The sequence below is a fragment of the Podarcis melisellensis genome (genome assembly GCF_964234715.1).
Source record: "Podarcis melisellensis genome assembly, chromosome: 11".
In the NCBI taxonomy this organism is placed as follows: Eukaryota; Metazoa; Chordata; class Lepidosauria; order Squamata; family Lacertidae; genus Podarcis; species Podarcis melisellensis.
The window spans coordinates 43,947,438-43,972,675 of record NC_138543.1 but is presented as its reverse complement, the minus strand read 5'-3'; the positions used below and the strand labels follow the sequence as shown (position 1 = coordinate 43,972,675).

At 44.3% G+C, this 25,238-nt stretch overlaps 1 protein-coding gene across 3 annotated transcripts in view; it reads left to right on the top strand.

The window, feature by feature from the left end:
• The window catches only part of NNT (nicotinamide nucleotide transhydrogenase), a 55,835-nt gene that overhangs the window by 15,431 nt on the left and 15,166 nt on the right, over window positions 1-25,238 (top strand). For all 3 annotated transcript variants that reach the window (XM_081929621.1, XM_081929622.1, XM_081929623.1), the window contains exons 4-19: window positions 2,178-2,395; window positions 3,160-3,247; window positions 6,620-6,708; window positions 7,365-7,552; window positions 8,924-9,057; window positions 9,409-9,600; window positions 10,233-10,386; window positions 11,201-11,362; window positions 12,599-12,709; window positions 14,661-14,806; window positions 16,139-16,334; window positions 17,960-18,193; window positions 19,560-19,720; window positions 20,723-20,902; window positions 22,549-22,708; window positions 23,523-23,604. In XM_081929621.1, the coding sequence (XP_081785747.1) occupies window positions 2,178-2,395; window positions 3,160-3,247; window positions 6,620-6,708; window positions 7,365-7,552; window positions 8,924-9,057; window positions 9,409-9,600; window positions 10,233-10,386; window positions 11,201-11,362; window positions 12,599-12,709; window positions 14,661-14,806; window positions 16,139-16,334; window positions 17,960-18,193; window positions 19,560-19,720; window positions 20,723-20,902; window positions 22,549-22,708; window positions 23,523-23,604 (2,495 nt within the window). The remainder of the gene's footprint in view (window positions 1-2,177; window positions 2,396-3,159; window positions 3,248-6,619; window positions 6,709-7,364; window positions 7,553-8,923; window positions 9,058-9,408; window positions 9,601-10,232; window positions 10,387-11,200; window positions 11,363-12,598; window positions 12,710-14,660; window positions 14,807-16,138; window positions 16,335-17,959; window positions 18,194-19,559; window positions 19,721-20,722; window positions 20,903-22,548; window positions 22,709-23,522; window positions 23,605-25,238) is intronic.

The window sequence follows — 25,238 nt, the reverse complement described above, 5'->3', positions numbered from 1 at the left end:
TTCGATATATTGTGATCATGAGCCACAGTTGCCATATTTAAAAAAATTAATATTCCTCTGCTGGCTGTATCGGTGATCTTTAATCAGCCTGCAGGGACAGTGTGTTTTTTAAAACACTATAAATGTGAGGAATGGGATTTCCCTGCCATGATATTCCTAAAACATGTGTGAGCAAATCCTCAAACAGAAAGGAAACCTCAGTCCTTGCAGTCCAAATGCACTTATCACAAGGCACGTTATCGACTGAGCAAAGTCCATTCCTGCAGCTGCTCTTGAATGGCAATGATGTGCTAAGTCTTGGCTCCTGTAGTCTAAACATTTCGAAATGCATCAGGAGCTGCCTTATACAAAATCAGACCATAGGTCAACATTATCTACACTGACTTGGGAGTGGCTTTCTAACATTTCAGGCAAGATTGTTTCTTTGCCATTCTGGGGATTTCAGAGTTTGAAAAGGGGAACCTTTTGCATCCAAAGCATGTGCTTCACTGCTGAGCCATGGTCTGCCTAGAAACATATGGAATTATAAATTTTGTTCAAAGCAGCTTATTCAGCTCATGTTGCAGTAATGAAAGCACATCAGCTGGCAATTGAGATGTTCTTGGTTTAAATCTTGCTTCAGACTTGGAACGCAGAATTGGCCTTGCTATATCTCACCCTCGATGCATTCTTCCCTTGTTACCATAATAATGATGATAATTACCCGACCCCACCCATCTTCCCCCCCTCCACCCCTTTTCTTCCTAATGTCTCAACAAATGAAACTGATTTGTAAAAATGTTACATGAAAAAAATACGAGAGACATTACACATACTTCTGTAAAACAAAAACAAACAAACAAAAAATAATAATTAAAAAATAAAAATATTAGCCTGCACCACAGAGATTGCTGAGATACTGTATTTGAGAGCTGTAGTGCTGCAGTGGCTGTTAGGCTGAGCTCGGAACCATGACTCCTCGTTTCAAAATCTTCCCAGGGCTATTAACTCAGAAGGTATTGTGAGGCAACCCACGTGCTCCCAGAGATGAGATTCTGGTGTAGATTTGGACCCTGGCAGGTGCAATTGAGGGTATAACAATTTGCCTTCTGCCACAGTCCCAACCTGGAATGGGAAGGAAAGCTTCCTGTTACTGTTTCCCTAATGCAAATAGCAGATGTTGGACCCCTCATCTGGACTGAGACTGCAGCTGGAGGGGCCAAAGTGTTGAAGATCACTTACACCACTGCCAAGCTACAGTGGTGCCCCGCAAGATGAATGCCTCGCAAGACGAAAAACCCGCAAGACGAAAGGGTTTTTCGGTTTTTGCGTCGCTTCGCTAGACGATTTTCCCTATGGGCTTGCTTCGCAAGAAGAAAGCCCATAGGGAAATCTCCGGGGACCTCTTTTAAATGCTGGCGGTGGGGAGCAAAGCCTTTCCCCCCCCGGCCTTCAGAAGAGGTCCAGGAAGGCCGGCGGGGGCCGAAAGGCTTTGCTCCCCACCGCCAGCATTTTAAAAGCGGTCCGGGATAGCAGGGAAGCGCTTCCCGCTATCCCGGACGGCTTTTGAAGGCAGACGGGGGGGAGCAAAAACTTTTGCCCCCCGCCAGCCTTCAGAAGAGGTCCTGGACCTCTTCTGAAGGCCGGCGGGGGGCGAAAGTCTTTGCTCCCCCCTGCCTGCATTCCCGGGAGAGCGGAGAAACGCGCTGCGATTCTCCGCTCTCCCGGACGGCTTTTGAAGGCAGGCGGGGGGGAGCAAAGACTTTCGCCCCCCGCTGGCCTTCAGAAGAGGTCGGGGGACAGACTGTCCCTGGACCTGGTCTGAAGGCGGTTTCCATAGGAACGCATTGATTGATTTTCAATGCATTCCTATGGGAAACCGTGCTTCGCAAGACGAAAAACTCGCAAGACGAAAAGACTTGCGGAACGAATTAATTTCGTCTTGCGAGGCACCACTGTACATCAGTCTCCTACACCTACTGTTTGCACTTAAAAGCAATGTCAATGTACCTGTAAATGGTTAGAACATTACCTATTTTAGCACCAGTCCCTCTGCAACATTGGAATGAAAACTTCCCTTCTTTATATGCAGGTGTTTAGATTATTAGGAGGATTCCCGAGAAGCATATTGAACAGTCTTTAGCACTATGAAAATGCTAAGTGATGCTTTATTAATTTTTGCGCATTCTCAATTTCAGGTGAGAGCTCCCATGTTGAATCCAGCTCTTGGCCTGCACGAGGCAGATCTCTTTAAGTCATCTGGTACCCTAATCAGTTTTATCTACCCAGCTCAAAACCCAGACCTCCTAAACAAACTGTCAGAAAGAAGAACCACTGTCTTGGCTATGGATCAGGTCCCTCGCGTGACCATTGCTCAAGGATATGATGCTCTCAGCTCCATGGCCAACATCGCAGGGTATGAAAACACAATGTTTAGCCAGCTGTGTGATTACATCAATGGACAGTTGGGTTTTGGTTGGGATTTATATCCTAAACAAAGGTTTGTTTTCATTTGTGAACAAGGGCAGCCCGTGTGGTGCTCTCCACACGTTGTGGACCATAGCTTCTACCATCCATGACACTTTGGCATGCTGGCTGGGACTGATGGAAGTTGTGGTATGCCATATGGTGATGGCACCATGTTGTCTATCCCATGGATAAGTAATTATGTCCAAATGTGGAGATATACCTGGAGGTGTAGTCAAGGCAGATAGCCAAGCTATCTGGTTTGGAAAATATTTAAGAATTGGTATCTATTTGGGTTCAAAGAATGTATGGGAATCTGAAGCCCACTAGGTTCTCTCTTATTACTGAGGGCAAGGATCCATTAGTTGGGAAAGGAATTAGGAAGGAATTACTTGCAGGTGAAGAATCTGAATACCAGGGGTGAATACTTGCACATAGAAAGGAGTTTTTAAGCTCCTGCAAATTTGACCCAAACTTTGTAAAGTCCAAAGAGCACAGGCCAGATCAGAGGGAGGTTGCCATCAACAGCTTGTGCATCTCCTTAGGAATGAGGAAATGAGAAGGCTATGTTTTGGACAAGCAAATTTGTCCAGTAAATACCTCTGCTATTTGTACCATCTTATAATAAACAACAATACCCTCTTCTAAATAAATAAAAGAAATGTAAGGTTGAGAAGTGATACTGATGCTTGTGTTCCCCTTTATTTCTGACAGCTATAAGGCAGTTGTGTTGGCAGCCAATCACTTTGGTCGTTTTTTTACGGGTCAGATCACGGCAGCTGGCAAAGTCCCTCCAGCTAAGGTAGGTAATGAAATAAGTGCAAGTGCTGTTATTTGCAGGCACAATCATCAGGTGATAGAAATGTGACGTGACTTTGCATTTCAACTGCAATAGATACTGGTTGGAATTTTGTTTTACAGGATGACTACCTCCCCCCCCCTTTATTTAGCATCTCTCAGTGAGCCAAATATAGCTTCTTTTGCTGTTAGTAGGCATTTGTTTGGATGCAGTTGAGGCTGAATGGCTTATGAATTGGCATCCTTCAAAGTTTAAGATGTTCAAATTGTAGACGTTTAATATAAAAATTGGCTTGCTTTTGCTGGAATACAAGGTCTTCATATACAGCGTGATGTGTCTTATTAATTGCATTTTTGCCAGTGTTTCCCAACCTTGTGCCTCCAGATGTTTTTGGCCTACAACTCCCATCATCCCTGACTAGCAAGACCAGTGGCAAGGGATGATGGGAATTGTAGGCCAAAAACAGCTGGAGGCACAAGGTTGGGAAACACTTCTAGACTACAACCTAAAGAACAATACTTTGCTGATGCCTAGAATTCTTTTAATTTTTGTTTTTACGGGTCCCCTTTTTGTTTTTTTATATTTTTTTTATTAGTTTTCCAACACAAATAAAAGACAAAACAATACACACACTAAAATAAACCCAAAACATATAAACATGTATAATTTCAAAAAACTTATTTTCATAACCTTACTTCTCGGACTTCCCCTTACCTCCCCTTTTCTGCATCTCTGTTTTAAATTTTTTTCAGCAACTCTTCACACCAATTAATTAATTACTTATTTTCTCTTCAAGTTTCTTCTAACCCTTAATCGCTTACAGCTGTAATTCTATATTTTCCTTTCCCTTGACATTTTAGCATTCATCAGTTTTACAACAATTTTTCAGATATACTTTAAATTTCATCCAATCTTCTTCCACCGTCTCTTTTTCTTGGTCATGGATTCTGCCGGTCATCTCCGCTAGTCCCATATAGTCAATCACCTTTGTCTGCCATTCTTCCAGTGTGGGTAGTTCTTGTGTCTTCCAATACTTTGCTAAAAGGATCCTTGCCGCTGTGGTAGCATACATAAAAAATGTCCTATCCTTCTTTGACACCAATTGGCCGACCATGCCCAAGAGAAATGCCTCTGGTTTCTTATGAAAAGTACATTTAAGTACCTTCTTAATTTCATTATAAATCATTTCCCAAAAGGCTTTAATCTTCGGGCAGGTTCACCAAAGGTGATAAAAGGTTCCTTCCGTCTCATTACATTTCCAGCATTTGTTATTGGGCAGATGATAGATTTTTGTTACAGGCTTGTAAAATAAAGTCCAAAGATCTGTACTGAGACTAGTGCTGTTGTAACAAGTACAGTACAAAGTGTTGTGTGCAGATCCTAAAGTACAAAATACACACATAGTTCAACACACAGATAGTTCTGTGTGTGATTTGCCACTTTCCCCCTTAAAAGTGGGAAAGCCCCAAACCTGACATGTTGGTGTGTTTTAATAACTTTTTTATCTGCTGTTCATTTTAATTATCATTTAGATGGTTTAAATAGTTAAACTTTTTATAATTTTAATATTAATTCTAGGTTTCATTAGAATCAAGGACTATATAAATTTTGATATATAAAACAATATAAGGGTGGAGAAAATATTGGGTCCATGCATTAAAGTATATTAAAGGACAAGTAATATGTGCTTTATTTTGTTCCTGGAGTATTTCTGTACAAAATACTGCACCAGATACTGCTTTTGCAAGAGGATTAAATTTGGCTTTCCAGGAGCAATGTAGTAATCACTTGGAAGCTTACTGACCAGATTACATTTATTCAGCACTAACTAAATCAGATTTTTTTAGTGGGGAAAGCTCCATGGTCTCTTTAATTTATGCAAATTAAGTATTCTTGCATATATTTTCATTAGTCTGCATAATTTGTCTTGCTTCTGCATGCATAGAAGAAGATTCACCCACCTACAATTAGTGACAGGGAATCAGTGGAATGTCAGTAGAATCTTTATCCCCTATTACTAATTGCAGCGTGTGTGTGATTTCTGTGGAAATTGTGGCTGGGGAGAGAAGGCTAGAATTTTCCTTCCTCGTGAGCTGTAGTCCTGCTAAAAACCTCACTTTAGTTTACTATTAATAATTAATTATAATTAATAATAATGGCAATTGCCTGACGTGATTGGGTGATGCATCTAGCATCACTGTAGTTAGGCCTTCAGATTTGCCAGATGTTGAATGCAAATAATGCCTGGTTCCAAGGAACTGTGAGATATGCATGCAATCCTGCTTACTGTGCTGCTTATGTACTTAATGGAAAGGTGGTAGTCCCTGATTTAAGCTCAGTGCTATCACCCTGCTGCTCCCTCACATTCCCAAGGACTGGATTTAGCAATTGTCTTCCTCCCGCTGCTTACAGATGGTGCATGGTTACTGTGCAGCTTTTGGTTTTCTAAATCTACCCCGAAAGAAGCCCTGGCTGCTCTTTTTCCAAATACTGTGGCACTGTTCAGAAAGATCCAAGGGATAATACAGATTAGATTAGTGCCGAGTGAGTTTAGCTATATCTTGGCATTGTGGGATTGTGGGAAGGCCAGAACAAAAGTTTGGGAGTGTGGAGTATTAACCAGATGTAGAAGAGGTTAATCCTCTTGGTCCCAAGGATGTGTGAAGGTCAGAGAAGTCACACTGAAATGTGAGCAATGTGTTCATTTCTGCAGAGGACAAGAAGAATGCCCCAGAGTGAGAGAGCAAAGACTAGGAGGCCCCATGGCAAGGAAGGGGTCAGCTTGTGTCCTTGACAAGCAGAAAATCATTCTTGTGCAGTAAACCAGATGGATAAAACACTTTTTTCTGTTTGGACTGTCAACAGAACAGCCAAACTGAGTTTTGTACTCTTAACCCAATGAGACTTCTTAACGCTTTCAGAATATGGCTATGTCTGAACTGGGTTTTTAGACCTGAAATAGGGATTGTGAGAATGAGACAAAAGAACTGAGATATGTGCACAGTCACATTTAGTGTGGATATCTGGAATACTCCCATGTTTGCTCCTTTTCCAGCTTCCTGAATGTGCACAGGTGACCAGATATCCCCTCAGAGGGAAAACTCACAATTGTGCTTGGGAGTAGTTCCTCTTGTTTACAAAATAGCTACCTGATGGTTGGGAAGCTGCAAAGGGCCCTTTTGTTTGAAATATTATTCCGTTGACTGGCTGACTCCTCCCCCCCCCCCCCGGTAAGGCACTGAAGGAGCTGGGCTCTGCTTGAACCTCGCTTGTAAAATATTCAGGCTCAGGAAACCATTTTCATTCCGTATTCACTGACATGGAACTGATGCCGGTTGATTTGTGACTTAACTGCACTGTGTTTTGTGGACGCAGGTTCTGATCATTGGTGGCGGAGTCGCAGGCTTAGCATCTGCAGGAGCAGCTAAATCAATGGGAGCTGTGGTTCGTGGGTTTGATACCAGGTATGTGCATACTCGGGACGCGGGTGGCGCTGTGGGTAAAAGCCTCAGTGCCTAGGACTTGCCGATCGAAAGGTCGCGGTTCGAATCCCCACGGCGGGGTGAGCTCCCGTTGCTCGGTCCCAGCGCCTGCCAACCTAGCAGTTCGAAAGCACCCCCAGGTGCAAGTAGATAAATAGGGACCGCTTACTGGCGGGAAGGTAAACGGCGTTTCTGTGTGCTGCGCTGGCTCGCCAGATGCAGCTTTGTCATGCTGGCCACATGACCCAGAAGTGTCTCCGGACAGCGCTGGCCCCCGGCCTCTTGAGTGAGATGGGCGCACAACTCTAGAGTCGGACACGACTGGCCTGTACGGGCAGGGGTACCTTTACCTTTTTATGTGCATACTCATCTTAAATTATTGCTAGCAGCCTTACTATTTCATTTGTATCCATCTCTTCCGCCAAGGAGTTTGGGCCAGCATGTCATATGTGGGGTCCCAGATAAACACAGGGAATTCCCTTATACTGCATCTGAGCTTTGGTCCATCTAGACCACACCTGTGAGCCTATTTGACCCAGGAAAAAGGCCTTCTGGGATGGAGCCTTCACTAACGTTGTCCTTTCGTTTCTCCCCAACACCCTTCCTGTTAAAACTTATTTTCCTCTTCAAATTCATAGAGCTGCAGCATTGGAACAGTTCAAATCACTAGGTGCGGAGCCTTTGGAGGTTGACCTAAAAGAATCTGGGGAAGGGCAGGGAGGCTATGCAAAAGAGATGTCTAAAGAGTTCATTGAAGCCGAGATGAAACTCTTTGCAAAACAGTGCCAAGATGTTGACATTATCATCACGACAGCTCTCATTCCTGGTAGGTGTCCTGTGGAGCAGACAGCCCTTTTCCTGTTGAAATGAAAAGAATGTGTTTGCTTAAGCAGATTTGCAAAGATATTTGTTCTGACTTGGCGTCAAAACAGCACATGACTCGAAATTCGTCACTGGCTAGTACATCATGTTTTAAAAAACTTTGATAATAGGCACGTGTGCACACAATGATTTTTATTGGGACCACAATGCATTGGGAGGGGAGATGGAATCTTTCCCTACCCAGCCATGATCTTGCCAAAATTGCTCCTTCATTGTGTTGGTATTTAGCTCATGGTGAAAGTGTTAAGGTTCATTCAATACTGGGAGGTCTTTTCTGAAGGCTATTAGCAGTGCAGGAGAGAGTGATTTTCGTCAGGATCATGACTGCGAGGGAAGTTTTCAACCTCTCCCTCTCTCTCTCTCTGCACACTGTGGTCCAAATGCAAGCTGTTGGTTAGTTGGCATTGTTCTTGTTTTTGCATCGTGCCATTTGGAGCCCAAGATGTTAGCCCTGCAAAAGACATGTATAAATCTGCCATTGATACTAACTTCAGCTGACCTTCCGGCTGAAAGTAGTCACCACCTCAGAGCTGAGTTTGTGTGCAAGACTGCTAGGTTTCTTCCCATTTCAGTGGTACCCCTGCTTAAGTACTTAATTCGTTCCGGAGGTCTGTTCTTAACCTGAAACTGTTCTTAACCTGAAGCACCACTTTAGCTAATGGGGTCTCCTGCTGCCGCTGTGCTGCCAGAGCACGATTTCTGTTCTCATCCTGAAGCAAAGTTCTTAACCCGAGGTACTATTTCTGGGTTAACGGAGTCTGTAACCTGAAGCGTATGTAACCCAAGGTACCACTGTACAGTACATTTCTGACCATAACACTTTACTGCTGTCTCGTTTGGGATACAATTTGGAATACTTGGCACCAAGCCTCTCATGAGGTTGTTCACTCTTCAGCTTCCCATGATGTTTTGGTAGTGTCTTAGTGGAGGAGAGGGCTTCTTCCTATCTAGGGATGTATCTTGCTCCCATTGAATCTGGGATAATCTGGAAGTGAATCAGATTGTTGTGTGTGGAAATGCATGCATGCAACTAAAAGACTATGTTTACTGAATTACATGCAAATCAAGGGGAAAATTAAGAGAAAACATTTCTTCCTTTAGAGCACCCTTTCTCAACCTGTGGGTCCCCAGATGTTGTTGAACTACAACTCCCATCACCCCTAGCTAGCAAGGCCAGAGCTCAGGGATGATGGGAGTTGTAGTCCAACATCTGGGGACCCACAGGTTGAGAACTGCTGCTTTAGAGGAAAATGTGATCACTGGTTCTTCCTTATATGGTGTACTTGATACAGTGCTTTCCTACTTTCCCCCCCAGGTAAAAAAGCTCCAATCCTCTTTCGGAAAGATATGATTGAACTGATGAAGGAAGGCTCAGTTGTTGTAGACCTAGCTGCTGAAGCTGGGGGGAACATTGAAACTACAAAGCCAGGAGAACTCTATATTCACAAGGTACTGGTTTCTTAGTAGCCACCAGATATTCTTAGTAGCTGCTTTCAGCAGCAGCCTTTGTAGGTGGAATATGTCAGGGCCCCACCCACACATGCCAGTCTTATCTACAGCTCTTCAGGGTTTCTGACGGGACATTCTCAGCCGTACCTGGAGATGAACCCTAGGTCCTATTATATGCAAAGCAAATGGTATACCATTGAGCTGTGACCCTTCCCATTCGTTTGGCAAAATCAACATTTAGTACCATGTTCTAAGATCCTGATGTCTAGGAATGGTCCGTCCCCCACCTTTGACTTCAGGAGTTGTGTCTCAGCTTGCTTATTCATGAAGCCATATTTTTGGTATCTCCAGGGAATTACACATATAGGTTATACGGACCTTCCCAGCAGAATGGCCACCCAAGCCAGCACGTTGTATTCCAATAACATCACCAAGCTCCTGAAGGCCATCAGCCCGGACAAGGAGAAGTTCTTCCTTGACATAAAGGATGAATTTGACTATGGTACCCTGGACCATGTTGTAAGAGGAACAGTGGTAATGAAGGTAAACTAATCTATGTTATTTTTTAAATTGGGAGTCCAAGCCTCAGCCTGTTTTTCTTTTTTCTTTTCTACAACCTGAATTGAAGCACCTGTATGTTTTGAATGTTTTGAAATTCCCCTTGATAATCTGTCATCAATGTGCAAGGAGGGTAGTATTATTTGTGTTCAACTGCGCTATACATGCATTACTTAATCCTGGGGGTACATCTATCAGTTTAGCCTTTTTTGGCTTCAAATGAACCAAGCCTGTTGAAGGGAACTAAACAGTGCATTCAGATGCACACAATGTTATCCAGATACAATATCTGGCTATTCCTTTGCTAATTCTTGTTTGTTAAAAATGCTTGTGCATAGCTCCTTGCCAGTATAATATACACCCACATCAATCAGCAGATAAGATTTGCTTGAGAGCCACTTTGTCAAGGCAGGAGAGGATTGTAGGTCCATACCTTTGTTGACAATTCCCAAAAGAGTGCTGCAGATCCCATAATCACAGACACCGCTTACTCCTTTTACCTCTGGATTTAAGAACTGGCAGGCTAAATCATGTCCCCGGGGGGGGGGTGTCACTTTGGCCCAGGAGATTGCAAATTCTCTGATCCGTTGGATAAAACCACAACTGCTTTTTCTCAGGACGGAAAAGTGATTTTTCCAGCACCACCTCCCAAGAACATTCCTCAGGCAGCGCCTGTGAAGCAGAAGACTGTGGCAGAGCTGGAAGCAGAAAAAGCAGCCACCATTACACCCTTCAGGAAAACAATGACGACTGCCTCTGCATACACAGCAGGTGAGAAAGCAGCTGCCGTACTCTGGCCACTCTGTGGAACCTGCACCCAAAGATGTCCCAGGGCCTAATAATGTCTAGAAGTAAAGATGGATCTTGCTTTCAAATTATAGGGAGCCGGGTAGCTAATCTTCCCTCTTCCTCTCAGGTCATTCACCCTTGGCGAATCCTTTCAGGGGTGTGTGTGTGTGTGTGTGTGTGTGTGTGCATATCAACTGTGGCTTGCATTCCTGCAGCTCCCATCCTCAGTTGATCCATACAGTGAGCTGAGAAGGGGAGGCATTATTATTGTCTCCACTCCATTCAAATGATCAATTCTGTGACTTGGCGTGTGTGAATGATTTACATCCCTATCGGGTAAATGGGCTCTGCTCACTCCAGCACTCTTATTTTTTTGCCACTGCCAAAATTGGTGGAGGTAGAATAACTAACTTTGTGTGTGTGTGTGTGTGTGTGTGCGCGCATACATGTAGAGCTTTCCGAACCATCATGCTATTTAATCCATTCTGGGCCTTTAAGCGGGAGAAGGAGAGAGATGAAATGCACATTGCCAGAAAATATCAGAAGCAAGGTCTAGCTTTGCTAGTACTTCCCATGGATCATGTGCTATTTAGGCAGCCTGAAAATGCTAGAAAAATTACTTTGAGAAAAATGAATGACTTTGCCATCTTTGTCTTAGCCACCTTGAACTCCTTTGGAGGAATGTGTGGGGTACAAATTTAATAAACGAACACAACTGTAGAAACAAAGGGAGGCTGTATTTTGTCTACCATATGTTTTCATTCATTGCAGGACTTAATGCTCTCTTGTCTTGCAGGACTCAGTACCTTGCTCGGATTGGGTGTTGCCGCTCCGAATTCAGCTTTCACTCAGATGGTGACAACATTTGGCTTGGCTGGGATTGTTGGGTACCACACGGTGTGGGGTGTGACTCCTGCACTCCACTCGCCACTCATGTCTGTGACGAACGCCATCTCAGGTAATACAAATGACTGCTTGTTTTGGTTTTGACCCTGACATTTCTCTGAGGGGTGATTTGTCACTTAAAAGTGTAAATGACACCAAACATACCTGTATCTGGAAATGTGTGTCATATAGGTGCCCTCAACCGACAGCCAGAGGATGGGTTGTAGCTCCCTCTTTGTGGGGTAAACGTTGCTGTTCACAAGCCTAAAATGTGGGTTTTAGGTATGGTTACCAAAAAATAAGTAAAGCCAACTGAAAGTATTGTTGGGACACAAGGTATTACAGACTAGAGTCCTAGAGTCTATTTCATCACATGTACATTCTGCCTGGAAATCGGTAGGTTTATGCACAGTGGAGCCAGGTTTTACACAGTGATTAACAAAATGCAATATAATCAAATGGAATTAATTATGTTTTAGTTCTCTTGTCACCCAAGAATGGGCTAGCGTTTGCAACATCAGCCATATAAAACCCTGGCTTAGCCAAAAGTCCCCTTCAAAGTGCTGAACACTTTTGCAAAGTGCTCTGCATCAGGTGATTGATGAGATAACTATCTGGCCAAATCCAGTTTCCTGCCCTTATCTAGATACTTACCACTGTCATAATTTGGTAGGTTGTTTCTAGCTGTATTGCTGGTGACATTAAGTGTACATTTGGCAGGGTAGTCCAATGCAGATTTGAAAGTACTGTATTATCTAGTTAAGATGCATTCAGACAGCACCTTATTCCATTTTCCCTGATAATTTTTGTATTCTGTGTGATCTTTCACATAATATGAAATACACTTGTGGAAATCTAGTGAAAATTTAGCTCTCATTTCTATGTTAACTGCTTCCAGGAAAAAGACCCATTTGCAACCCCGCTAACCTGGAAAATTATGGCATACAGTCCTTTCCCACCATTTTCATGCGTGACTCATGGATGCAAAGAAGTACACATAAACACTAAAGGGTTTGTGTCTGGGTGGTGGTGAAATGTTCAATGATATTCGCTGTTGTGTCACACCAAACCTGCTGGTGTGAATGAAATTTAGTGCAATCTATCAGTCAAAAACTCACAGTTCCATAAGGCAACAGTTAACGCACAGTAGAAGGAATGTTAGAAACCAGAACAAGAGCATTGTAAACAGGATCACTAACACAACAATCTCTGTTGGTGTTTGTCAATTCTTGAACAGGAGGCATATATAACAACTGGCATCAGTTTCCCCTGTTGTACAGGAACTTAACTGCTGTTTTCCACCCCACAGGGTTGACAGCTGTTGGTGGATTGGCACTGATGGGGGGACAATATCTCCCTGATAATGTGCCTCAAAGCCTTGCTGTTCTTGCTGCTTTTGTGTCCTCTATCAACATTGCAGGTATGGACTATCTTTTGGCTTTCTTGCTTATTGCCTTTAGGAATGTTGAACCAAAGCAGTGATGTCACAAATTGCAGTGGCCAAGAAGTATGGTATGCTTGTGTATCCAGATTGAGAGAAACCAGTGAAATATGTTTCTGACCGATTGCTGTGATCCTCTAGTTATTTGTTCATGAGAAACCTGAGTCCTTAAGCTTGTGCAGTGGCAACAAGATCCATCACTGGTCCTAATGTCACCATTATAGAGCAAGGACCATATAGCTCAGGGGCAGAATGTTTGCCTTACATGTTTGCCTTGCATGCAGGTCTTAGGTTCAATCACTGATATCTCCAGGTAGAGCTGGGAGAGGCTTCCTGTCTGAAACTCTGGAGAGCCACTGACCGTCCATGTAGACCAGTGTTTCCCAACCTTGGGTCTCCAGCTGTTTTGGGACTACAACTCCCATCATTCCTAGCTAGCTGGTCAGGGATGATGGGAACTGTAGTCTGAAAACAGCTGGAGACCCAAGGTTGGGAAACACTGATGTAGACAATACTGAGCTAAATGGACCAATGGGTATAACTCGGTATGGTATAAGCAATTTCCTCAGTGAGCTGAGGCCATGATGAGGATGACTTTGCCAGTGTTGGAGAGCTTTTCCATGAACTGCCTTAGACTGAGCCAGACCATTGTAGCTCAGCATTGTCTACACTGACTGGCAGCAGATCTCGAAGGTTTCAGGTAGGAGTTTCTCCCAGCCATACCTGGTGGGGATTGAACATAGGACCTTCTGCATGCAAACAGTGGCGTAGCATGGGGGGTACAGAGGGGGCCGACCGCACCGGGCGCAACATCTGGGGGTTAGGGTTAGGGGGCGCAAATCCACGGGTTAGGGGGCGCAAATTACTTGCCTTGCCCCGGGTGCTGACAACCCACGCTCCGCCACTGCATGCAAAGCAGATGCTCTGCCACTGAGCTATCACATTTCCATTCCAGGCTTGGCTTTCTCTGTTATTTATCCACAAGCTATCAGCAACATTTTATTTCTCCCCTGCTCCAACAAATACGCACTGAGGTCCTCTTGGACCTCTGCCCCTCTGGTTTTGGTATGTGCTGATGCAATGCCATTCATGTGGACCATGCCCCAGTCAGCTAAACATATCTTCTGGTTTCAGCCTCTCCCTCTTTCATGCATCATATAATAATTCACAATTGCATGAGGACAAACCTGTCAGGAACCACAGTCAAGCGTAGGTCAGTAATAAAAAAACACAGCGCCGGTGAAGTTAACTCTTCACTCAAGAGACCAAAAGAGCTCAGACCTTGTGATCCCAGCAACTCTTCCCAGTATGTCTTGCCCCAATGCAGCAGTTATGAGGACTGAAGGTCCCCACCTTCCCACAGCTGCCTGACCCCTCCTCTCCAGGGTTTTTGCCCAGCAGTCGTAGACTGTGTCTGCAAATACCAATCTCTCCTCTGCCCTTTCCATTTCTTTCTGTGTTCTGGGTGAACAGGGGTTGAGGGAAGCTGGTCACAGCAAGAGGGGAGACTCCCTGGATTCTTCAGCAGCCGGCCTCTGTCCCCTGTGCCCGCTCCTGCCTCTGAGTCTGGTCTGCCCTCTGTTTCAGACTCTTCCTGCTCACTCAAGCCTGCTGCCTCCTCACCTTCCGACACCTCAACCCTCCTCCTCCCAGTCTGTCCCTTCTTCCCTCTCTGATCACTCATCATCCCACCACCAATCCCTGGGCTCTGAGCCGTCTTCCCTTGAGGGGGGTGGGTGTTCCTCAGCTGGTGCCTCTCCCCACTCCTCTGCATCCAGCCAGTCTACGCCAGCACCCTAGGAGAGGCTGAGAGTCTATTGTTAAATGGAGGCTTAAACTTCAGAACAATTGCCCATTTCCCTAGCATTCAATAATTCTATTATGCTGGTTTCGAAATCTAAATATTCTTTTCTTTTCTTTTATGGGAAAGGTGGTTTCCTAGTCACGCAGAGGATGCTGGATATGTTCAAGCGCCCCACTGATCCCCCCGAATACAATTACTTGTACCTGTTGCCTGCTGGCACTTTTATAGGAGGATATGCAGCAGCTCTCCATAGCGGGTATAACATTGAACAGGTAAGAAGATCTCTTGGGGACCCAGGGTACCATTTTCTTTCAGTGCATACAGAAAATGTAAATTGGCAGTCTTCGGGGGGCATATTACAGACTGCACCCCCCCATCAACATCTAGGAACAGTAGTTTTTAAATGGTGCTAAGAACTGTATCTCTTTGAGAGGTGTAAACTACGGCCCCAAGATTATTTCTGCATGTGTGTGCTTTAAATGCATGCTGTGTGAGGCTGAATTCTATCTACCTAGGAGAGTCATTTCCCCCCCAATTTTTTTTTTTTTTGCTGCAGCTTTCCCCAATTCTTCTGTGGTGAAAACACTGCAGAATCTTTGGGAATGGCACCTGATAATGCAAACAAATTGCTAATGCAGAGAAGATGAGGGTTCTTAAACCCCTATTCTAAGTAAAGAATAGGACCCACATATTGATTCGAATCCCCGCGACGGGGTGAGCTCCCGTTGCTCGGTCCCTGCTCCTGCCCACCTAGCAGTTTGAAAGCACGTCAAAGTGCAAGTAGATAAATAGGTACCACTCCGGCGGGAAGGTAAACGGCGTTTCCGTGCGCTGCTCTGGTTCACCAGAAGCGGCTTAGTCATGCTGGCCACATGACCCAGAAGCTGTACGCCGGCTCCCTCGGCCAATAAAGCGAGATGAGTGCTGCAACCCCAGAGTTGGTCACGACTGGACCTAATGGTCAGGGGTCCCTTTACCTTTACCTTTATTGGTTTGGCTTAGTAGGCACTCATGACTTTCTGTCTCCACCAAGTCCTAAGAAGAATCCTTTAGCTTGCACAGTGGAAGGGCAAAGTGGATATTTGTCACTTGGCTTCAGAGAGAGGCAGAAGCAAGCAGGAAAAACGTGCATTTCTTCTGCCTTCTCTGAGGCTCCCAGCCCAAAGCAAGAGCCGGAGGACTTCAGAGGAGATAAGATCTGTTCTTATGCTTGGCACAGTGAAGAATGCCGTTCCCCAACCAAATTCATTGCAGCTCATGCCAGAATGCTCCAGTTGTGCCAACGTATTTAGTAATCCGGCAGTTGTTCCATATAATTGCAGTGAGTGCAATATATCATTCTTTGCAGGAAATTGGGTGCTTTGGTATTCAGCATTCCTGGTTCTGTTTGGTATACACAAACAGTCCTGGTTTACTCTCCTTTTACTCTCCTTCCAAGTATGTCTTTGGATTTGAAGTCTGTGGATGAGGCCTGAATTACCCCCTTACCCTCTTTTTTTTTTGTACAGTGTCTAGCAATTGCAGGTGCTTTATATGTTTTTTTTAGAAAACTATTATTATTATTATTATTATTATTATTATTATTATTATTTTCACTTCTTAAGATGATCTACCTGGGTTCAGGCTTGTGCTGTGTCGGTGCTCTGGCTGGCCTCTCCACCCAAGGAACAGCTCGGCTTGGCAATGCTTTGGGCATGATAGGTGTGGCCGGGGGCATGGCAGCTACTCTTGGAGGCCTAAAACCATCCCCTGAGCTGCTGGCGCAGATGTCGGGCGCAATGGCTCTTGGTGGCACCATAGGTGAGTGCAGAGCTAAAACACCACCTGGTTTTAGGAAAAACTCTGAGCGCAGGACAGTCTCTTTTTTTTGCAGTTGAGCCTACTGTAGGTGATGCCATTTTTTTCCTGTCAGGTGTCTTCATGCTTTAGAGACGTGGGGAAACTTGTTTTCTTTTTAGCAGGTAAAGCAGGGTGGAAAACTATTTTCAGCCCACAGTGGTGAGTGGGGGCCATGGGCAAAAGAGGGGGGAGGGAACAAGAGATGAAAATTTTGTGATTATAGTGGTACCTTGGGTTACAGACGCTTCAGGTTACAGACGCTTCAGGTTACAGACTCCGCTAACCCAGAAATAGTACCTCAGGTTAAGAACTTTGCTTCAGGATGAGAACAGAATTGGCGCGGTGGCAGCGTGAGGCCCCAATAGCTAAAGTGGTTCCTCAGGTTAAGAACAGTTTCAGGTGAAGAACAGACCTCCAGAATGAATTAAGTTCTTAACCTGAGGTACTACTGTACACATTAGGCAGTCCAGCAGGGCCCACCACCAGCAGAAGATATGGGGCCTACTAGAACCCCCTCATGCTTTGAGCTGGCGCCAACCTTCACAATACTTTGACATGTGTTTCTTATATTTCTTTATAGTTCCTCAGTTCATTTTGAGCATATTACACTAATCCTGGTCTGACTGCACCAGTTGTCAGTTAGTTTTTGAAGCCAGTTCAAAGTGCTGGTTTTGACCTATAAAGCCTTAAATGGCTCAGGGCCACAATACATCAAGAACTTTCTTTCCCATATGAACTGGCTTGGACCGTGTGGTCATCACCTGAGGCCTTTCTTCATGTACCTCTTCCACAAGAGGCCCAGAGGACAGCAACACAGGAACAGGCCTTTTCTGTGGTAGCTCCCCATTTGTGGAATGCACTCCCTAGGGAGGCTTGCCTGGTGCCTTCATTAAGTATTTCTTAGACACCAGGGGAAAACATTTCTCTACAACTAGGCCTTTGAAACGTTGTGTAGTCTTTTAAATGTGCTTGTGGGAGAGGGGTTATTGATTTGTTTTTACCATTTTATTATGTATTTTGTGTTCTCATTTTGTATTTTTATGTTGTGAACCGTGCAGTGATATTTGGATGAAGGGTGGTATGCAGATCAAACAACATGCTTTATATGCTCTGTCAAGGCAAGTAAGAGCCATCATCAGAGTTAAAGGACACAGTCCATGAAATTGTAGAGGTGTTTGAAGTCAGGAGTAGAAAATAATTGGGGGGGGGGGAAGCTCCTTAGTTTCTTGGATAATGGGTGCTGACTTTGCTTAGATCAGGTATGATGCCCTCCAGATGTTGTTGGACTACAGCTCCCATCATCCCTGACAATTGACCACACTGGCTGAGGCTGATGGGACTTGCAGCCCAACATCTGGATGGGACCATATTGGCCATTGCTGGCCTTCTTGCAGTTGTGTCCAGCACTTCCTATATTATTACTATTTTTTGACTTGAAATACAAACCAGAGACTGCATGTTTGTGCTAATGGTGAATAAGCTTTTGTATTGTAGTGCATGCTGTCTCTTAGACATTCCTGCATTGAGGGACAGCTTCCTCTTTACACACCACAGCATCGGATGGTTTACTACTTTTGCCTTGACAGGTCTGACAATTGCCAAACGTATCCAGATTTCGGATTTACCTCAGTTAGTGGCTGCTTTCCACAGCTTGGTTGGCCTGGCTGCTGTCCTCACCTGCATTGCTGAATACATGATTGAGTATCCTCACTTTGATACTGATGCAGCTGCAAATCTCACCAAGATTGTGGCTTACCTTGGCACATATATCGGAGGTGTAACCTTCAGCGGCTCTCTCGTCGCTTATGGAAAGCTCCAAGGTAAATTTGCTTCTTTTCCTTTTCCTTCCCTTCCTGTCCCTTGGCATATTCTATCCATCTTTGTACACATGATTGCATACTCTTTAGTATGCATGTGTGCATGCCATTCCTCTTTGGTTTGGTTTTGGCTCAGGTGGTAAGCCTGTGTCCTGTATCCATATCAGACTGCAGGTGTAGACTCAAGTTGATCGAATACATTTTCACATATAAGAGATTCACTTGCAGATAGAAAGCTAACATGTACGGCTGTGATAGAGCCATTCTTCCTGACATCTAGGGCAGGGATGAGGAACCTGCAACCTTCCAGATGTTGTTGGACGATAACTTGCATAATTCCTGACCATTGTTCGTGCTTTCTGGAACAGATAGGAGTTGGCGCCTGGCAATATCTGGAGGGCCACAGGTTCCCCAACCCTGCTGTAGAGATTTACCAGCTGCTGAATCAGGGCCTGGGGGTGGGGCTTGTTGCCAGTCCAGCATTTCTTGGTTGACCCACACAGCAGCTTCTGATTCTTTGCTTGAGGTACCTGAGGCGCCTTTCTCATGGGAGCCTGGAATAATAAACTGCTGGGACATAACATCTGAAGTGGAAAGCCTGCTTGATACACAGAGCCTCCCTACACAATACATTTTCTCGGTGATCTGGGTTTTAAGTTTTGCAGAGAGCTTGTGTGTTTAGGGGATGCACCCTGCTTCAGACATTATGCCCCAACATTGCAATGGAGGGGGGTGAGAGCAGCCTTAGATTTGGGGGGATGGGTCTAAAAATTGGCACATTCTTGGCCCCTTCATGCAATTAACATGAGGGTTATCTGCGGTGTATCTTGTTTTCTGGGAGATGTACAGTGGGCTGTGGCTATTACTTCATGTCCCACCTATGAACTTTCCATGACACATAGCTGCCCGTACTTGGAAGCAGAATGCCGTACTAGATGGACCATAGGTTTGATCAGTCAAAGCATTTCTTATGCTCATTGTTTGAAGTATATAATTGGAAGATGCTATGGGCCAGGTTTGGAGAACCATTGGGCTTCTAGGTGTTGCTGAACTGCAACTCCCATCACCCCTGGCCATTGGCCATGCTTGCTGGGACTGATGGGAGTTGTAGTTCAGCAATGTTATCCACATCTGTTTCAGGCCTACTATTTCATTGCTTCTGGAATCCTATTGATTCCTGTTGATGTTGCCCATGGAAGATGGAGTTGATATTGGGCCAAAAGTAGTGTAGAGCAGATGGAAATAGAAGAGGAACTTGATATTGGGTCTGTGGGCTTCTGCCTCCTCCTAAAGCTGCTGATTTTCTAAAGTTGCCCATTCTAGGAATTGAAAGATCTTCCTTCCTTCCTTCCTTATTTAATTACTGCAGGTATCCTGAATTCTGCCCCCCTCCTCTTACCAGGCCGGCATTTACTGAATGCCGGCTTACTCACTGCAAGTGTGGGAGGAATGATTCCCTACATGATTGATCCTAGTTACACAACTGGACTGACCTGTCTAGGGTCTGTGTCTGCTCTATCTGCTGTTATGGTGAGCATGGGATTTGAAGGGGGTGATTTGGAATGCCGTGCTAGTGAAAATGCCAAACTGTAAACTCTGATTCAGAAAAATCACATTTATTACTAGGCGTGCTGAACTCCTACAAAGTTGAAGTAAGGTAGTGGTTATAAGCCAGCCAGTTATATGGTTATGGAGAACCCTAAAGTTTCCAGACAGAGCAATGCAAAGAAATCAGTGTGGTATCTTTTTATTCCACAGTTTAGCCACCTGTGCTCCTTGACCTAATTTGATGTGAAGGTGGGAGAAATGAAATAGGGAAGGGAGGGAGTAGACCCGCTCTGTTTGGGCTTTGACCCCACCCACTGTGATGTGCGACCCCCAGGAGATTACCTCTGAGGGAATGCAGACCTTGACCAAAAAAAAAAAAAAGGCTGTCCACCCATTCCTTTGGTTTTTTTGAAACAACATTTGTTGGCTTAAAGCATGGGTAGGGAAACTAAGGCCCGGGGGCTAGATCCTGCCAAATCGTCTTCTAAATCCGGCCTGAGGATGGTCTGGGAATCAGCGTGTTTTTACATGAGTAGAATGTGTCCTTTTATTTAAAATGCATCTCTGGGTTATTTGTGGGGCATAGGAATTCGTTCATATTTTTTTCCAAAATATAGTCCTGCCCCCCACAAGGTCTGAGGGCCAGTGGACTGGCCCCCTGCTGAAAAAGTGTGCTTACCCCTGGCTTAAAGATACACAAAGTTCTTGAGTTTGGTCCAGTTCTTTTTGTAAAGTCAGACTTGAAAGCAATGTTGGGTGAAATTCCAGTGGTTTAGGGAGGCTGCTTCATATATTATATATATAGAATTGCATAACAGTTACAAAAACAATGGTTTGGTCTTGGCATGGTATTTCAATGGCCTTGGTGAATAATTTAGATACACTTCAAAAGGAAAGGGCTGTGGAGATCATTCAGAATGGTTTTGAGCAGAATTGATACGCCATAAATGCTTTTCATTTATTGGTTTCATTTCCATTCCACAGGGTGTCACTTTAACAGCAGCCATAGGCGGGGCTGACATGCCCGTCGTCATTACTGTACTGAACAGCTATTCTGGCTGGGCACTCTGTGCTGAAGGATTCCTGCTCAACAACAACTTGCTAACAATTGTGGGCGCGCTTATTGGCTCTTCTGGTGCCATCCTGTCTTATATCATGTGTGTGGTAAGGAAAACGTAGACATGTGCTTTCTCCCGTCAATACGCTGAGAAGACTGAATCTGTGTGTGTGTGTGTGTGTGTGTGTGTGTGTGTAAAAGTTTTGTGTTGTAACTTCAGTCTTTGTGTTTTTAACTTGTTCATTCATGTCATTTTCCACCCACCCTGGTTTCTCCCCATGGCTCTTTTTCTTTTGTAGCTGTTTGCCCAATTCAGAGTACAGTGGTACCTCGGGTTAAGTACTTAATTCGTTCTGGAGGTCCGTTCTTAACCTGAAACTGTTCTTAACCTGATGCACCACTTTAGCTAATGGGGCCTCCTGCTGCCGCTGTGCTGCCGGACCATGATTTCTGTTCTTATCCTGAAGCAAAGTTCTTAACCTGAAGCACTATTTCTGGGTTATCAGAGTCTGTAACCTGAAGCATATGTAACCCGAGGTACCACTGTACTGATTCTGTCTTTTAAATCCTTAAAGCACATTATATCCTAAAAGCTCTGAAACCAGGACTCATGAACATGGTATTTATACTGATGTAGTATACCATGCAAGGGACGCGGGTGGCGCTGTGGGTTAAACCTAGGGCCTAGGACTTGCCGATCAGAAGGTCGGCGGTTCGAATCCCCATGACGGGGTGAGCTGCTGTTGCTCGGTCCCTGCTCCTGCCAACCTAGCAGTTCGGAAGCACATCAAAGTGCAAGTAGATAAATAGGTACCGCTTCAGCGGGAAGTTAAACGATGTTTCCGTGCGCTGCTCTGGTTCACCAGAAGCCGCTTAGTCATGCTGGCCACATGACCTGGAAGCTGTATGCCGGCTCCCTCGGCCAGTAAAGCGAGATGAGCGCTGCAACCCCAGAGTCGGTCATGATTGGACCTAATGGTCAGGGTTCCCTTTACTTTTACAGTATACCATGCATTTGAAGCTGTTCCTTAGTTGCTAGGCATGCAGCCAGGGTGGTTTCTCTTTATTTATTTTTGCTTGGCTAACTTTTCGTTACTTAAAATGTTACACATCGATGTACTGTTCACAGAAACTCAAACATATTCTGTTTCGCTTAGGGAGAGAACTAAAATGACTCTGCTTGCAACCTGCAGGTTTTTTATTTTATTTTAAGTAACATTAAGGGTATAACTTGGATGGCCACTGCGTGGCAGCAAATCTGCATGAATGAATCACTAATGCATCTGGAACTTCTTGTAGACATTAAATTGTACTGGTGGCCTATACTGTACAGCAAGACTGTTAGCTCTTTCTCACCCCCCCTCCTGTTTCGTCTTTTTAAATTAATAGGAGGTTAGCATTGTTTCCAGTTCATCTTCAACTTTTTCATCTTTCCTAGTCCATGATGTTATTTGTCTCCTTGCATCTTCCAAGGACCTGAACTTTGTTGCCGTCTGTTGCCTTTGGGAGAGACTCATGTTTGATATTGCATCATGGTGTCACCTTGAGGCTTAGACAACTCTTGGAAATAAAAACTTGGAGAAAGCCACAGAGGGAGAACTTAAAATAATAATAATAATAATAATAATAATAATAATAATAATAATAATAATAAATGCTGAAGTTTTTCTTCACAAAACTGTATTCGTTGCGTTTGATTTTTAAAAGACAACTTGTTTAAAGCATTCAGGGTTTTTGTTTTCGCCTCCCCTAGGCCATGAATCGGTCTCTTGCTAACGTGATCCTTGGGGGGTATGGCACTACTTCGACAGCTGGTGGGAAACCCATGGAAATAACCGGCACGCATACAGAAGTGAATGTGGACAGCGCTGTTGACATGATAAAGGAAGCCAACAACATCATCATCACTCCTGGTAAAACTGAAGCTGCTGCTCATGACTACTGCTTTTGTAACCTGTGCCATGAGAACCAGATTCTATGTGATGAACAGTATCCGTAAATTAAGAACATTTGCTCTGCTATTGTAATACAAATTGTGGAAGACAGTGGCCAAGCCAATACTGTTACCAACCTAACTTCATATCCACACCTAGTGCCCAGTGCCTTATTAAAATGAAATAACAATAACAACAATAAATATAATTTATTATTTATACCCCGCACATCTGGCTGGGTTTCCCTAGCCACTTTGGGCAGCTTCCAACAGAATATTAAAAACATGATAAAACACCAATCCTTTAAAACAGGGCTGCCTTCAGATGTCTTCTAAAAGTCAGATAGTTGCATTTCCATGAATAAATAATCTTAAGTGTTTGGGTTCTCTCCCTATCATTCCTTGTATTACTTGCTGCATTCAGGCAATACCCACACCATACATTTCAAGCACATGGCTTCCCTCAAAGAACCCAGGGAACTGTAGCTTGTCAAAAGTGTCAAAAGTGATGGGAATTTTAGCCTGGGTGTCATAAATTATACTTCCCAGTTAGCAGCAGTATCCACTGTTATTGGGGCCGATCATTTCATTATCACCTGTACTAAAACAAAAAACCTAACCATCACATAATAGAAGTTTCTCTGGTTGAAGACTGGTTACATGGGAAAGTAAAGACAGCCAGCGTGGTTAATTTAGTTTGTGTGTTTCTCTCCGTGTCCATCAGTTAACCTGGCAAATACATGAGACATTGGTAAAGCACTTCACAGCATCTGGGCTTTTCTGCTTCTCTGCAGGTTATGGTCTTTGTGCAGCAAAGGCTCAATATCCAATTGCTGACTTAGTGAAAATGCTGAAGGAACAAGGCAAGCATGTCAGGTGAGTATTTTTTGACTGGGAAGGGAAATAATGCACAGAGGATCAGGTGGTTTTATTGTTTTGAAAACCACAAAGAGGTTTTGATGATTAAGCAGCCTCATTGAGACGATTGTATTTCCAGCTGAAGAACCCTTGCTGTACTGCATGCAGTTCCTTCACTTCTTCCTCACAGAAGCCAGGAAATGAGGCAATATTCAATTAACCATAGTAAAGGGACCCCTGACCATTAGGACCAGTCGTGGCTGACTCTGGGGTTGCAGAGCTCATCTTGCTTTATTGGCTGAGGGAGCTGGCGTACATGTGGCCAGCAGGACTAAGCCGCTTCTGGCAAACCAGAGCAGCGCACGGAAACGCCGTTTACCTTTCCACCGGAGTGGTACCTATTTATCTACTTGCACTTTTTGGTGTGCTTTCAAACTGCTAGGTGGGCAGGAGCAGGGACCGAGCAGCGGGAGCTCACCCCATTGCGGGGATTCGAACCGCCGACCTTCTGATTGGCAAGCCCTAGGCTCTGTGGTTTAACCCACAGCGCCACCTGCGTCCCTTAACAGGAACCAGGGAACTGTGGTCAGTGGCTTCCTGACAAGTGAAGGCATGAAGCCGGATTTACCCCATGGTTTCATACTCTACCCTGTTTGGGAGCTGTTTATAGTTTGTTGAAGACTTCCTGGCTTATTTCCCATTCATGCAGGGTAGCATCAAAGCAGCTGCACTTGGGGCCATGAGACTTGTTCATATTTTGGCTTATTAAGCCAAGATGTAACCATCCCAATGTAGCTACTGTGTTAGGGGAACAGCTCTCTCCTTCAGTATCTTATCTATACATAAACACACACAAACACACATGAGCTTTTTTTAGTGGTTTTGAGGTTTTCTTTTGCTGTTTACAAGCAGGTGGCATGGAAATTTTATGAAATAAATATACCCTAGAGCCCACTCTTTCGAAGTAAGTCAAGAGTTTAAAGAAAATCAGTTAAGGCTATTTTTTTCTACCCAATGTTTGTTTGTTTATAATATGAACATGTGCATCCTGTGTTGTAAATTGGGGTTTTAAGCCCAATTTGAGGTGCTGGTATTCACCTGTAGAACCAGCTCATTGTTTCCTGGGGGTACTCAGGGGTATGCAGTACCACCCCCAGCACTGGTTAAAAGTGTGGCACTTAACTGTAACAACTTCACGGTGAGTACCGGCACATTTTTTTCTAGAAGAAAAGCACTGTGTAGAACCAGAAACAACTTGGGAGTAAGTTATCTAACTTCACCATTCAGCCTTGCAGCTCCTTGTATGCCTGCTCCCAAGTGTGATCAAATATATTGGCAAATGAGAGATTAACTTTCTGGTGGTGGGATGCAAATTGATTTTTCTCTGCTGGCCTTTCTCATCTATGCTAGATGGTTTTCTCACAAATGATGATGTGGCCCTAAAGAGTTTTAAATTGGTGTATTTGAAATCTAAGGCTTAGCTGGCTTGAGCTTTGTTTGATTAGGTCTTCTGTTATTAAATTAGTTCTGTGGTTCTTAATTTCTGGAACAACACGATGGTTTTTGTAATCCTCTGCTTGTTTGTGGTGTGTGTATTAATACCGCATGGACGCTGCCTTCCATAGATAATCATTTGGAATGGGGGGCATGAT